General features: G+C 35.2%; 1 protein-coding gene across 1 annotated transcript; it reads right to left on the minus strand.

Moving 5' to 3' along the window:
• Nucleotides 1-2,100: 2,100 nt before the first annotated feature.
• On the minus strand, nt 2,101-10,111 carry LOC139854482 (G-type lectin S-receptor-like serine/threonine-protein kinase At1g61370). The gene is made up of 7 exons (XM_071843784.1): nt 8,899-10,111; nt 3,834-4,052; nt 3,509-3,699; nt 3,070-3,280; nt 2,741-2,978; nt 2,508-2,655; nt 2,101-2,406 (listed from the first exon to the last, which is right to left on the minus strand). Exons 1-7 carry the CDS (start codon nt 10,109-10,111, stop codon nt 2,101-2,103), a joined length of 2,526 nt encoding a protein of 841 aa, XP_071699885.1.
• Between the last annotated feature and the right edge of the window lie 6,249 nt (nt 10,112-16,360).

A 16,360-nucleotide genomic window follows, 5' to 3' on the forward strand; every position in this document is an offset into this window, starting at 1 on the left:
TTAACGCAGGATTTGCATTAAGCCTATGTTCCGCAATTTTTCGCGGAACACTAGTCATGTCCTGCTCACACCACACAAAGAAATCCATATTTGCTATAAGCAATTGCACTAATTGTTTTTTAACATCTGCATTCAAATTGCTACCAATTTTAATTGTTTGTTCTGGATATGTGCGATTTATCACAACCATTTAATCTTATGCGCGTACGCTTTCTATCACTGCGTCTTGTGTATTAACAGTTGCACAAAATGGTTGTAACAATGTAGAATTCATTGTTGCAACACCTTTTTATGTTGCAAACTTTATCATACCATGTATTGTTGAGGGAATGATACCAAGTTTGGATAGCGCAGAGCGCCCCAACAGCATATTATAACGTGACGCATACTGCATAACATATAAATCCAGCCATGCTTGACGTATTAGCTTTGCGTCTTTCTCATCAACAAGCTCTATATTCAGCGGTAACTGCCCAACAGGCCATTCGGACTCTCCTGCAAAACCAGATAGCGAAACCGCAGTAGGCATTAGCTCTGCCTTAATACTTTCTGGTAATTTGCGAAAACACTGCTCATATATGATGTACACGCTGCTTTCTGTGTCTATATGCACTTTCATAATTGTTATTCCTGTGTTTGCGATTTTACAGGATACAATTATTGGCGCATCAATCATGCCATAATTTTGCATTGGCGGAAATGTTATTGGTGCAAGTTTTCATTTTTCGAGCGTTTTCGAAACTTTTCTATTGTGAGCCTTCTTTCGCTTATGAACCACGCCTATTATCTGTGTTTCTTGCGTTTGTGCATGTTCATTTGAAAGATTTCTAGCCGCAATAGTTTTTTTGCGTTTGTTGCATCATTATACTTACATTTTGTATTTGTTGTATATACTATTTAACTCGTCTTTGCGTGAATTTGGTACTGCTAACCATTTTTGCTTTAAATTTGATAGATCTTTAGTCCTTGAATCATTTTTAAATTTGTTATTTTGCTGACATCGAAGCCTTGACGTTTTCGCAACTTTCTTAGCAACTGCGTTGTCATAATATTTTTTTATTTTCTGCTCAAATCAGAATTTGCTTAAAAATCAAGTGCTAAAGTATCAACCTGCAATTCAGTAAACAAGAACACAATTAAAATTGAATTCCGAATTAAATCACTCGATTACGCGAAGTAAATTTATCGAATTCAATTCCAATTCGTGTCCCACGTATGGCGCCAATTGATCAATCCTAGATTAGATGCAAGATCTAATCAAGGAATTGAGTGCAATGAGGGGTGGATGGTGATGTTGATATTGTTTTTGGGACCTTATGATCGTCTTTCACTTTGATTCAAGTGATCAATCACCATGTCCCGGTCTTGATTGAATTACCTTAGCTCGATTATGATAACTCCTCGGGAAAAGTCACGAGTGAATCACAAAAGGCCAGAGCAATTGCACAGAATCAACAACCTAAAATGAGAGGCCAAGCTCCCTATTTATAGGTTTGGAATCTTTGCGGACGCAATGTTTGCGCATACTTTACTGAACCACAGTGTTTATGCGGGACATCTTCGCAATCTTAACTTTATGCGGGCTTCTATAGTACAATAGCGCAGTACACAGTTGTTATTTGTTTGCGGGGTTCTATTTGCACTTATATTTGAGTTGCTTTTTGCACTTGAAATATGGATATACATGCCTTATGTATATGATCAATACTAGTAGGCATTGTACATTCACACCACAAACCAACAATTACAAAATAGTTTTCACGAAGAAGAAAACAACGGAGTTGATAGTCACAAAAATGAATATGAAAAAGAAAATATATAAGATTATGACAAAATTTTCATTATTTACAGAATGACCACCAAATCTTACAAATGCACATAACCAACACAATAACTAACCAAACACAAACAAACAGTAAAAATATAACTAGATTGATATCTTTGACACTTATAGATTTAACTTTCCATGATCCAAATCACAAAGCCAGATTCAGGTTAATCAAGAGATGTACTATCACAGCTACTTCAATAATTGATCTATCAGGCTAAAATAATTTAAGAATGTTTTGAATACTATTACAAATTACCCTTCCATGTTCATTATCTCCCTTCAGGCATCGAAATAGTAACTCCATTTATAGAAAACATGTTATTGACTCCCTGTACAGTGTCGGTACTACCAGTCAACCTTTGCAAAGTAAATAATGGTTCTTTGGGCTGTTGAAGATTAGTTTCACCGATTAACATAGCAACCGCTTCACTCATAGTTGGCCTATCTTTAGGAAGGTCCTGAATACAAAGAAGTCCGACGTGTATGCATCTTAAACACTCTGATAGACAAGAAGATTCTATCAACTCTTGATCAATCATTTCTATTCCTCTGCCTTCTTTCCATGACTTCCATGCCTGAAATATGCATTTAATTTTGCATTAAAACCTTAAAACTTAGCACTTAAAATTGATGAAGTTATGTGGTAAAAATTTTGTGTATGGAACATTGTACATACGCGTGCAAGAGGGTAGACTTGTTCCTGATGTATAAACTCTGTGTTCTTTTTGCCGCTCATAATTTCTAATAGCATTACTCCATAACTAAATACGTCTGCTTTCTCTGAAATTACCCCTCCCATTGCATACTCAGGAGACATATAGCCACTACATTTAATAGATATCGTCAATACGTGAAAAGATTATGTACAAACAATCACAAGTTTATACAGGAAATATAAAGAAATCTCACTATGTTCCAACTATTCGATGCGTATTAGCAAGCTCATGTGTTATCTGAAAAGTTCGCGCCAATCCAAAGTCTGATATCTTTGGATTCATTTTCTCATCGAGTAGAATATTGCTACATTTCAAATCTCGGTGTACGATTCTTAAACAAGAATCACGATGGAGATATATAAGCCCGCGACCAATGCCCTTAATTATGTTGAAACGAGTTACCCAATCAAGTCGCCAACGTTTCTTTGAATCTAGACAATAAGAAAATATTATTTTATAAGAGAAGGGATAAAAATAATAAACTAAATGGTACGTCACAACAAGAAATCAAGTCAAACTGACCGAAGAGAAAAGTGTCCAAGCTTTTGTTTATCATGAACTCATAAAGTAATATTCTTTCTTTCCCTTCAATGCAGCAGCCTAAAAGTTTAACAAGATTTCTGTGTTGTAGCTTGGAAATCAACATGATTTCATTCTTAAATTCTGTAATTCCTTGCCCTGAGTCACCTGACAGCCTCTTCACTGCTACATGTTTTCCAACATCTAGCATTGTCTATTATTATACAAATGTGATATGTGGTTAATTAGTACTGCCTCTGTTTTGGTTTCTTGGAATATATATATATATATATATATATATATATATATATATATATATATATATATATATATATATATATATATATATATATATATATATATATATATATATATATATATATATATATATATATATATATATATTACATAAATGAATTTTCTGAAAAAAGTAATTTGGTACCTTATAAACTGCTCCAAATCCTCCTTCTCCAATTTTGTTTTTGTAGCTGAAGTTTTCAGTGGCAGTTAATATTTGTTTGAACTCGTACATAGGCAATTCAAAAGACTCATCTGTAAAAGTTTCTTCTTGTAGTGTATGTCTCAAAACATGTTCATCCTCCAAGTTGAAGTGATCTAATTCAGCGTTCTTTCCTAAAGAGAATTTAGAAACATAATTAAATTTAAATCTTCTTTAAAGAAGTGAGGTCATTTTCTTTTGATAAATAACATCTATTTTGGCCTACTGTACAATATATGAAAACTATGTGAATAAAATAAATTGTTACCTTTCTTATAGACTCTCCATCTGCGAAAACAAAATATGAAACCACCTAGGAGGAGTACACCACCTATGATTGTGAGACTAATAATAAGTGCCACATGTTTTGTTCTTGTACGTGCATCCGCATAAGCAATGCGCAAGTAAAGATTCTCCCCACCAGATGAAAACTGTTTGATATCTATAAGATCTTCCGTCCAAGCCATACAGTTAATCCTGTTGGAAACTAAACTTGATTGTGGGCTATTTGTTTTGGATTTGGGCTTGCAAGTATACAAATATTTTGGATCAAGATTATAGCCCATTATGTAGAAACTTCTTGTAATATGTAGTAGTGAAAGTGTGTAGAATGTGTGTAGAATAATCTTGTAAAATATCTAGGTCTAGAAATACTAGGAAATATCTAGATAGTAGTAGATGATGGAGTGATCTAGACTACTCCATTGAGTAGTATAAATAGAGGGCTTCACCCCTCATTTGTAATCAAGCAAAGCAAGCAATAAGCAATAAAAGAAAAGCTTTCAAGATTAATCTAACTTCTAAAATCATCAACCCACTCTTCCACAAATAATATACATAACCTCCTATTTCTAACAAATTGGTATCAAGAGCTTGGTTCGACAAGATGATGGCCAACAATGTCATCACATTTCCTCGCCTCACAAAGGATAATTATGATCGATGGAGCATCCAAATGAAGACCTTCCTAGGTGGACAAGACTTATGGGAGATTGTGGAGGAAGGCTATGAGGAACTTGCAGAAAAAGGTCCTCTCGGCAAGGAGAAAAAATTAATGAAGACGAACGATCAAAAGGCTCTTTCCATCATCCAACAAAGTGTAGATGATGGAGCTTTTGAGAAAATTGCAAGTGCAACCACCGCCAAGAAAACATGGGAGATCTTGGAGAATTCTCACAAGGGAGTTGAAAAGGTGAAAAAGGTTCGACTACAAACACTACTAGGTGAGTTCGAATCCTTAAATAAGAAAGACTCAGAATCAATTTCCGATTATTTTACAAGAGTCTTGGCGATTGTCAATCAATTAAAGAGGAATGGTGAAACTCTAAGTGATGTAAGAGTCATTGAGAAGATTCTTAGATCATTAGATTCAAAATTCGACTATATAGTCGTAGCCATCGAAGAATCTAAAGATCTAGAATCAATGACTATCGATGAACTCATGGGTTCACTACAAGCCCATGAAGAGAGGTTCAATAAGAATAATAAGGAGCCATTGGAGCAAGCTTTACAAGCAAAACTGTCTTTCAAGGAAGAGAGCAGTGAAAAGACTCATCAAACGAGTCAACGAGGTCGTGGTCAAGTACGTGGCCGAGGACGAGGACAAGGATATATCAAACGTGGAGGTTATAGTTCTTACAGAAATGAAGAAAGAAGTCAAAATTTTCACCCGACAAGAGGTCGCGGGAGAGGCTACACAAGTAGAAGGCCAAGGTATGACAATTCTCAAACCAAATGCTATAATTGTCATAAATTTGGCCACTATGCTTCGGAATGCGAGAAGTCAAACAATTACGTGCAAGAAAGAGCAAATTTAGTGCAAGAAGATACCGAAGCCGTGAAAAACACTTTGTTACTAGCATGCAAAGGTGAAGATAACGGAGAATCAAATTTATGGTATCTCGACACGGGTGCAAGCAACCATATGTGCGGTGACAAAAACATGTTTGTGGAGTTAGACGAGGTAATTAGTGGAAATATCACCTTCGGAGATTCCTCTAAAGTCCCGGTTAAAGGCAAAGGTAAGATTCTCATCCGCTTGAAAAATGGAAGGCATCAATTTATCTCTAACGTGTATTATGTGCCTAATATGAAGACGAATATACTGAGTATTGGACAACTCTTAGAGAAAGGCTATGATATTCACATGATAAATCGTACTCTTTCTTTAAGAGACCAAAAAGGAGGTTTGATTGCTAAGGTGCCAATGTCAACGAATAGGATGTTCATGCTAAATATTCAACATGACATTCCAAGATGTTTAAAAGCATGTTTCAAAGATAATTCTTGGCTTTGGCACATGAGATACGGGCACTTAAATTTTGGAGGCTTAAAATTATTATCAAGTAAAGGAATGGTGAAGGGTTTGCCTCCAATTAATCATCCGGATCAAATATGTGAGGGATGCCTTCTAGGAAAGCACTTCTGAAACAGTTTTCCAACAGAAGCTTCTAGTAGAGCGAAGAAACCTCTAGAACTTATTTACACGGATGTATGTGGACCCATAAGCCCACCGTCTTTTGGTAAAAATAGATATTTTCTTCTATTCATTGATGATTTTAGTCGAAAGACATGGGTCTATTTTCTAAAAGAGAAGTCGGAAGCTTTTGGAATGTTCAAGAAGTTTAAAGCGTTTGTGGAAAATCAAAGTGGTCTCACCATAAAGGCGATGAGATCCGATCGTGGGGGAGAATTCACATCCAAGGAATTCAAGGAATTTTGCGACAACAATGGGTTACGACGTCCTCTAACTCTTCCGTATTCACCTCAACAAAATGGTGTTGCGGAAAGAAAAAATAGGACCATTCTTGATATGGCCCGGAGTATGTTAAAGAGCAAAAGGATGCCTAAGGAGTTTTGGGCTGAGGCAGTGGACTGTGCGATCTATCTAGCAAATCGCTCGCCCACTAGAAGCGTCAAGAACAGAACGCCCATTGAAGCTTGGAGTGGAAGGAAGCCCGGCATCTCACACCTTCGAGTGTTCGGAAGTGTGGCATATGCTCATGTGCCAGATCAGAAGAGGACGAAGCTCGATGATAAAAGCGAGAAACTCATATTCGTGGGCTATGACTCAAGTTCGAAGGGTTACAAGTTATACAATCCCAAGACCGGTAAAGTAATCTCAAGTCGAGATGTGGTGTTCGATGAAGAAGCAACGTGGGATTGGAATGTTCCCGAAGAGGAGAACTACGACTTTCTCCCTTATCCATTCGAGAGTACTGCAAAGAACGAAGAATATCTAGAAGTTCAAGAACCTTCTAGTACACCATCTCCGCACTCTCCACATACTCCAACCACTACACCTAATGAAGTGACACCAACATCAGGAGGAGAATCAAGTAGACTACAACATCACACAAGGAGCATTGAGGAGTTGTACGAGGTAACACAGCCTATGGAGGATCTATCATTGTTCTGCCTTCTTGCCGATTGTGAGCCAATAAGCTATGAAGACGCAACAAAAAGCCAAAAGTGGAAATGTGCTATGGACGAAGAGATTCAAGCAATCGAGAAGAATAATACGTGGGATCTTGCCACACTACCAAAGGGACATAAGGCTATTGGTGTAAAATGGGTGTACAAGGCCAAGAAGAATTCCAAAGGTAAAGTTGAAAGATATAAGGCAAGGTTGGTGGCGAAGGGATATAGTCAACGAGCCGGCATTGACTATGACGAGGTATTTGCTCCCGTCGCTCGTCTAGAAACTATAAGATTGATAATCTCACTTGCGGATCAACATAACTGGAAGATTTATCAAATGGATGTCAAATCCGCGTTCCTTAATGGCCACTTAGAAGAAGAAGTCTATATAGAACAACCTTTGGGATACATCGTGAAAGGCCAAGAGAATAAGGTGCTGAAATTGAAAAGGGCCTTATATGGGTTGAAGCAAGCGCCTCGAGCATGGAATAGCAGGATAGACAAGTATTTCCAACAGAATGGCTTTACAAAATGCCCACATGAACATGCTCTCTATACCAAAGTAAGCAAAGAAGGAGATGTTATGATTGTGTGCCTATATGTGGATGACTTGATATTCACTGGCAGTAATCCCAAAATGTTTGAGGAGTTCAAGAAAGCAATGGTTCGGGAGTTAGAGATGACCGACATTGGACTTATGGCTTACTATCTTGGGATCGAGGTAAAACAAAAGAAAGAAGGAATATTTATATCCCAAGAAGGTTATGCGAATGAGGTGCTCAAGAAGTTTAAGATGACTGACTGCAAGTCAATGAATACACCGGTGGATTGCAATCTCAAATTGTCAAAAGATGATGAAGGATACTTGGTGGACCCAACACAATACAAGAGTTTGGTTGGAAGTCTGAGGTACCTAACCTGCACGAGGCCAGATATTCTCTACGGAGTTGGACTAGTAAGTCGATATATGGAAGCACCTACAATAAATCACTTGAAGGCGGCCAAGAGGATACTTCGCTACATCAAAGGTACGATTGACTATGGCCTGTTTTATTCGCCTTCTGAGCACTTCAAGCTAGTTGGATACAGTGATAGTGATTGGGCTGGAGACATAGATGATCGTAAGAGTACGAGTGGTTTCGTGTTCTATATGGGAGATACGGCATTCACATGGAGCTCGAAGAAGCAACCCATTGTGACTCTGTCAACGTGTGAAGCCGAGTTTGTAGCAGCAACATCGTGCACCTGTCATGCAATATGGCTCAGGAAGTTACTAAATGAGCTTAAGTTTTTTCAAAAGGAAGCTACGGAGATATATGTGGATAACAAGTCTGCGATTGCTCTAACAAAGAATCCAGTCTTCCATGATCGAAGCAAGCACATCGATACGAAATACCATTTCATCAGGGAGTGTGTTACAAATAAAGAGGTGCAGATAAAGTACACGAAGTCATTCGACCAAGTTGCTGATATTTTCACAAAGCCTCTAAAACACGAGACTTTTCAGAGATTAAGGAATATGCTCGGAGTGACGAAATCAAGTTTAAGGGGGGCTGTTGGAAACTAAACTTGATTGTGGGCTATTTGTTTTGGATTTGGGCTTGCAAGTATACAAATATTTTGGATCAAGATTATAGCCCATTATGTAGAAACTTCTTGTAATATGTAGTAGTGAAAGTGTGTAGAATGTGTGTAGAATAATCTTGTAAAATATCTAGGTCTAGAAATACTAGGAAATATCTAGATAGTAGTAGATGATGGAGTGATCTAGACTACTCCATTGAGTAGTATAAATAGAGGGCTTCACCCCTCATTTGTAATCAAGCAAAGCAAGCAATAAGCAGATTAATCTAACTTCTAAAATCATCAACCCACTCTTCCACAAATAATATACATAACCTCCTATTTCTAACAAATCCCAGTTACAAACGCATACGCCTTACAAGAACAGTTATCGAAGCACCATTTTTGGCATGCATCACTATCCAGGTCTGCAAAATAGTGATAGTTATCTGGGAGCTTGACCCCTTTTAGAATTTGGAACTTATCAGGCTTAGTATTTCTATAAGCTATACTAGTTGCGTTCATCTCACACGAAAGTTGACTTCGCCTCACACAACCACTAGTCCAGTTACTTTTACTCCATTCGTCATTCGATTGTGGTACAAATCCTTTCAAACACTCACAAATAGGAGACTTATTGTCTGCACAAATTGCAAAAGCACCACAAACTCCATAACCATCACAAGAATGTATCGGTTCTTGCCAATTAGAAACCCACATGTTTCCATCGTTGTTCAAGTAATACACCTGCAGCACACCATTAGGACTTAAATAAAGCCAAATGATGTCAGAGAAGTTTATAAGATTGATGACGAGATAAGGTCCTCCTGGTGTGTTTTGTGGCATGAGACTTATTAGATTCGAGTACCCAGAATCTTGCTCTGGTATACCTACAAACTTTCCCCCGTCCCAGGGCCCACCTCTCCAGTGTGGCTTTAAACCGTCCCAGATAAAAATTTGTGGTGGTTGGTCTGACGAAAGTCCAACTACAAAATTTCCAGGTGTCGCGTCATAATCATTTTTCCACGATGTTAATAAATGTTGATCACCTTGTGTATTCCCAATCGCACCAAGCTTCATACCCGGTAATAAACTGTTACTCGGATAATCAAAACTCTCCCACACAATCGACCCCGAGGTAGTATCATTAAGATACAAACATCCTGTGTCTGTGAGTTGTGCAATTGTTTCGTTCAACTGAACATTTATGCTTGTTGACCATACTGTGTTACGCGTACCATCTAATATTTTCAAGTTCCCTTGGTTGCCAATAGTTAGGCTAGAGTTGTTGTCGAAAACTGAGAGTGGATTTTTTCTGTTTGCGACCCACATAATTTTTCTTGCAGTTACGTTTTTATACCAAATACCAATATATCGATTAGTGGAATTACCTGGAGAGAAGAAGCCTAACTCAAAAGCTTGATTGGCAGAGACAAGAGTTTGTCCTAAGGAGATACGATTGTTTTTACTTAATAGATCTACTGCCATACACTTTTGTAATGAAATAAACATCAGATACAACAAGCATAACTGATTTACAGCAATTTTTTTTTTGGTTGACATTTTCTTTGGAATTTGTATTTGAATATCTTGGATCAAGTCTTCCTTATTATGTAATAGATATATAGTTTAGATGTCACAAAGTATTAACATATGCGGGTCGCAACTGGATTTTTTAGTTAAGCTGATTGAATATGTTATTCAAGTCCCCCTCCTGACGTTTGCAACCAAATTTCCAAGAACTTACATATATAAATATAAATATTTAATTATAATAAAAATCAAATCATACTTAGATGTTTATCATGTCCAACATTTAACAGAATGAAATAGCTATTTGTCAAATAATACTATGAATATAGGTACATATCTTCATGTGTATCATATTTATTTAGTTACGTCCAATTGTATATCGAAATTAAATGTTTAACAATATTTTAATTATAGAATTATAAAATGAAAAGGTAACGGCTTTTACTTTATAGGCATCTCTCTAAAACTTGGTGAAATTGGAGTACTAAAATGAGGAGAGGCCTACTCAACATAGGCGAAGCTAGAAAATTTAATTTCTGGTGGCACAAAAGTTATACTTCTACTCATATATTTAAAATAATATAAAAATAAATGTTAATAAAAGTAAATATTGTTAACTGAATATCCATCCGTTCTAAATCTATAGTTTCCAGACAAAAAATTCAGTTTAAGAAAAAGTATATGTCATATGTACCTTTTTGTTAACTAAACATTCTACGTTATTCATGTGAGACAAAAAGATACAGTAGAAAAAAAGTAAATGGTAAAATATTATTATCACATTATTCTTATTCATTTATGAAAGTATACAATTAATTTAAAACATAGTAAAATAAAATAGTAGACAATAGATAGGGAACGGATGAAGTATGATTTATGATCATTATGCCTATGAAGTATAACGGTTCAACTCTTATGTAAAATTTTACAAACGTCAAAATAAGAACATTGAGAAATTGTACATGAAATGTAACAACGACTTTTTTTATTTATTTTTTATGAATATATATATATATATATATATATATATATATATATATATATATATATATATATATATATATATATATATATATATAAGGAGCAGGATCGATGGGGAAGTAAACAATCGGGGGAAAGTGGGGGAAGCAATTTCTTTTTTTTCGTTTTTCTTGGTTTGAATTTATTTTTTCAGACATCAAGATCACACAAAAATATGAGCATTTAAAAAAGATACTTCGTGATGAATATTATTATTTAGGAGGAAAAACGATCGACAAAAATAACATTCAAGATAATATTGATCGTGAAGAATGTTAACATTTTTTTCATGTTTTGTGAAGTAAAATTTAGTCCGATTTAGAGTTTAGGATTTAGGGTTTAGGGTTTGGTGTTTTGGGTTTAGTCCCTGAACCCAAAACCCCAAACCCTAAACCCTAACCCCAAACCGTAAACTCTAAACCGTTCGTGTTAAAAACTCAATCTAAATCCTAAATCAAACCCTAAATCTAAACCCTAAACCCTAAATTTCTAAACCTTAATATTTAAACCCTATAAACCCTAATATCTAAACCTTAATACCTAAAACCTCAACATACGTTCGAAAAATACAATAATTGTTATATATTACTTTTTCGAGTATTTTCTCGTCAAAATAAAAACATTTATCACAATCTATCTTTATTAAATGTTCATATTTTCATCCAATCTTTAATGTTCGTAGACAAAATTTTTTCAAAAAATGAAAAAAAAATTGCTTCCCCCCGCTTCCCCCCGATTGGTTACTTCCCTCTTGATCCTACCACATATATATATATATATATATATATATATATATATATATATATATATATATATATATATATATATATATAATCAATTAGCATGGGCAAATGAATAGTGCACCTTTTGTGCTTCAACCGTTTGTACCACGAGCTTAAAAGGTTGTACTCATAAGCAACAACAATATCTTACGTTCCCCTTTGGTGCTTCAACAGTTTGTTCTGCGAACTTAAAAGGTTGTACCCACAAACAACAACAATATCTTTTGACAACCTTCCTTACGGGGGAAGATTGGAAATTCATAGGGGTTCCCAATGTAAATTCAGAGAGCAAAATGGTAACTTTTCTATTTTTTTTATAATCAATTAGCATGGGAAAATGATTAGTGTCTCTTTTGTGTTTCAACCGTTTGTACCGCGAGCTTAAAAGGTTCTCACAAGCAACAACAATATCTTTTGACAACATTAACTTAAGGGGGGAAGATTGGAAATTCATAGGGGTGTCAAATGTAAACTCAGAGAGCAAAACAGTAACTTTTCTATTTTATATAAAACTCTCCACTAAAACTCACCTAAATATTTGACAGGATTTTTTTCCCGGCTCGAGTTACGCTTCATGAAACAGATAAGAAACAGATAAGAACATGCAAAGTGCATACAGTACATGCAATCATAAGCAACATCAGACAAGAACATGCAATAGGGTTGAGTCGTACCATTGAGTGCATTTAGAAAAGTCATAACATATCCTAAGAGGTCTCTCTGGGTCAGTATATATGAATACTAGTTCATTCATGTCTCAATTCCTAGGTTCTGTGTAAAAGCGTATTGAATACCTCTCGGAAACATCAGCCGTACCTAGTTCATGGAATCTTCAGATACAGTATAAACGAGGGTCTTAATCCTATGAAGTAGCTAAATTTATATAGTTGGACAAGTCTCATCACAACCTAAGTTGGTCAATCCTCAAAATTCTACAGACTTATCGGGGTTATCAATTCAGAACAACGACAGTAATCGTACTATATTTACATAATTACACTAGCCTAAGTTTCTATCATGGCAACATGCGAATAGTTTATCCACGCATAATAGTATCAGACCTCATATTCAAACATTGATAATAACAAGACATGTTTAAATAAATATAACGTTTAGATTAGAACTTGAAGAGTGGTACATACAGAAATATTCGTCCGAGATCGCAGGGACTCAAAAGTATCTTCCGTGAAACTAAATTCTAACTAAAAACTAACTAACTATTTAATTATCGGAATTTTATATTTTATTGTTGATATGATGGATGATGATTTGAAATGCAATACAAGTAGCTATTTATAAGGGGAAAATGGACTGGGCATGTGACGACCCGCCAAAATCGCCATTGACGGCGCCGTCAACTTAGGTCCCTTTACGTGGTCATAGTCCCTAAATGAGACGCGCTTGACCAAAATTATGTCGCATTCATTTGAAACGTACATGACTTGCAAATTTCAAGTTACCAAACGGTTCGACAACAAGTTTAAGTTTACAAAAGTTATAAAGTATAAATGAAATAACTTGAGACATAATATAAGTTGAAAATCACAAATGCTATCAATAGCGTATGCATGTATGCCTTAAGTTTGAATCTAAAGGTGCTATCAATAGCGTATGCATGTATGCTTGACCCCAAGCAAGTAAACAAAGTGTGCGGAAGCATGTATCAAGTAGCCAATCAAGAACTGAGAAACATATAGAAAACTGTCAACGAAAAACGTTGGTGAAATCATAGGTGTATTTGTAAACGTTGTTTTTGAATCACAAGATTTAGTATAAGTTGATTATCCAAATCGTTTGTATTTCAAAGATGTTGTTTTTTTGTCGAGCACCTAATTATCAAGGCTTAACTGAATGGTACCTCTGAATCATAGTGTTAGAACCTACACTATACCCGAAAATATATTTCATCTGCTAATGGTAGCGAACCGTCCGAATGAGGGCTCGTCAAGCCCGTATGGATCCACACAACATAAGTTCTCGCTTACACTTACACCCTGCAAGTGTAACTAATGATAATTGAACTTGAGAATTTTTGTTCTAACTCGTACGTGGAATGTTTGTTTTCGTACTTGTGTTCAAAGTATAAAAGTATAAACCGTATATGTTTCTCATCCCATGATTTAAAAGAGTAAAAGTTGGTGAAAAGATGGGACTATGATCTCACCGTAGTTGCATGCCAAAGTACTTCATTTAAAACATTGTGCAATGAAAGTTCTGTGACGACCCAGAAATTTCCGGTCAAATTTAAACTTAATCTTATATGATTTCGACACGATAAGCAAAGTCTATTTAATTAAATCTCAAAATTTTTGAACAATTTCATGAAATCAATTGACCTTCGACTGTTCCCGATGACTCACGATACGATTACTTAATTAGATATGCATATATTAAAATATATATATATGTATATAATAATATGAAATATTGTATATGGTAATTATGGGAATTATTTATGTAAAATAATAATAACATAAAATAATTATTATCTATATATATAAATAAAATATATAGAATAAATAAATAGGGTTTCGAAGTTATTTAGTAAACGAATGTAACGCTTAATTGTCATTTGATTGACAGCAAACGAGTTAAAAAGAATTGTGTGATTTTAAAATAAACGGTTAGCCGAAAATGCGTTTTACAAATTACAGGCTTACTAAAAATATATTTAGAAACTATATGTTGAATTTTAAAACTTTTTATATTTTACTTAGGGTTAGGAGTGAATAAATAATGTCATTTTTATTTAATAGTTAATGCTCGAATTTTATACCATAATGACCAAAATAAATAAATATAATTACCGTAAAAATTTGGGATTTTTCCGAAGACTTTTATTCGAAACTAATTTACAACGGAACCCAATATAATACCCATATAAACGTCGGTGGGAATAGATCAAGGATACAGCTGGTTACCACGTTTTTCTTTTGCCACCTTTTACTTAATTTAATAATTCTATTATTAATTATATATATCATCACCAAGATTGTGAGGCAAACAAAAATCTAGCGAGTAACAATTAAACATAAATTCTTTTGCCCGACACAGTACGGGCTTGTCCACCCTACAACTGTCGCCGGCCACCTCCACCTTTAAACAATCACACCTTAACCACCTTCTACGACCACCTACGGACCTCACCACCTTTGTCCATTTACAACCGTGAGCATGCAACCACCACCCACTCGATATTTTGCTTTTCCATTTTCGATCAAGTATTTTAAAACCTAACCCATTCAAACATCACACCATCACCATCCTTTAGCCGCCACCACTATCTCTCCATCTGTCTCGTTTTTTCTCTCTCTCTCTCTCTCTCCAATTTTTCTGTTCCAAACCATCGAAGATACTACTGTAGATAATCGTTGCTGCTGCTACTGTGAAGTTGATTTATATGATGATGGTGATAAGATAAACGGTGGTGATAAAACGGAGATACGATGAAAGTGATGATACATGATGTATGATGACGATGATGATGATAACGAGGTATGATGATGATGATGCCGTTGAGTTAGATGATGATGATAACTCGATGAAAATGTAGTAATGATCACGATAATTATGATGATGATTTACGTTGTTTGCTGCTGTACGCTTCTATTTGTTTCTATAAATTGAAGATGACGAGCCTTGTAGTACATTAAAGTGATGATGATGATGATCGAAGTAATGGATGATGACAAAATGATGAGGTGTTAGATGATGGTGCTATATTTTCTTTTTGACTGCAAAACCACTTGGGCCGTAACCCTCTAATAATGGTTATTGGGCCGTTTTCCATGTTGGGCTGAGACCCATAGAAGGTTGTCTGTTAGGTCGTGTTCTTGGGCCAAGAAACCGGTTATGTTTGCTGTTGGTAAGTGAAGATGATCGATGATGATTATCACGATAAAGAATGGATGATATGATGATGAAACATGATTATGGTGACGTACATGATAATGATTACGATGAAGATGATGATCGTGATTGTGGACGGAGATGTAATGATCGATTGATGATCATGATTCTATGTTAAAATAATGATATGCGTATAATATGGGTATGATGATAACGATCATGGATTATGATTATAATTATGTTTATGATTATAATTATGATCATGATTATGTGTATGCGAAATAAAGATACAAGAAAATTTGATTAGGTGATGAGGCTTATATGGTTTTTATTCGGTAATAAAATAGAATGATACAAAATAGAAGAGTGGTTAAGGGTGTTGTTGTTTAAATGAGAGGTCGCGAGTTCGAGCCCGGTTCGTGGCATATTTTTTTTTTTTGGAAAAGCTTTTAGGGGTATACACTCTTACTTCTATATCCATTATTATTATTATTAATATTATTATTCTTATTATTATTAATATTGTTATTAATATTATTGTTATTATTGATTAATGTTATTATTACTAATTATTATTAATATGATAATAATAATTATTATTACCATGATTATAGGTAATATAACCATA

This window comes from Rutidosis leptorrhynchoides, chromosome 6, assembly GCF_046630445.1.
Source record: "Rutidosis leptorrhynchoides isolate AG116_Rl617_1_P2 chromosome 6, CSIRO_AGI_Rlap_v1, whole genome shotgun sequence".
In the NCBI taxonomy this organism is placed as follows: Eukaryota; Viridiplantae; Streptophyta; class Magnoliopsida; order Asterales; family Asteraceae; genus Rutidosis; species Rutidosis leptorrhynchoides.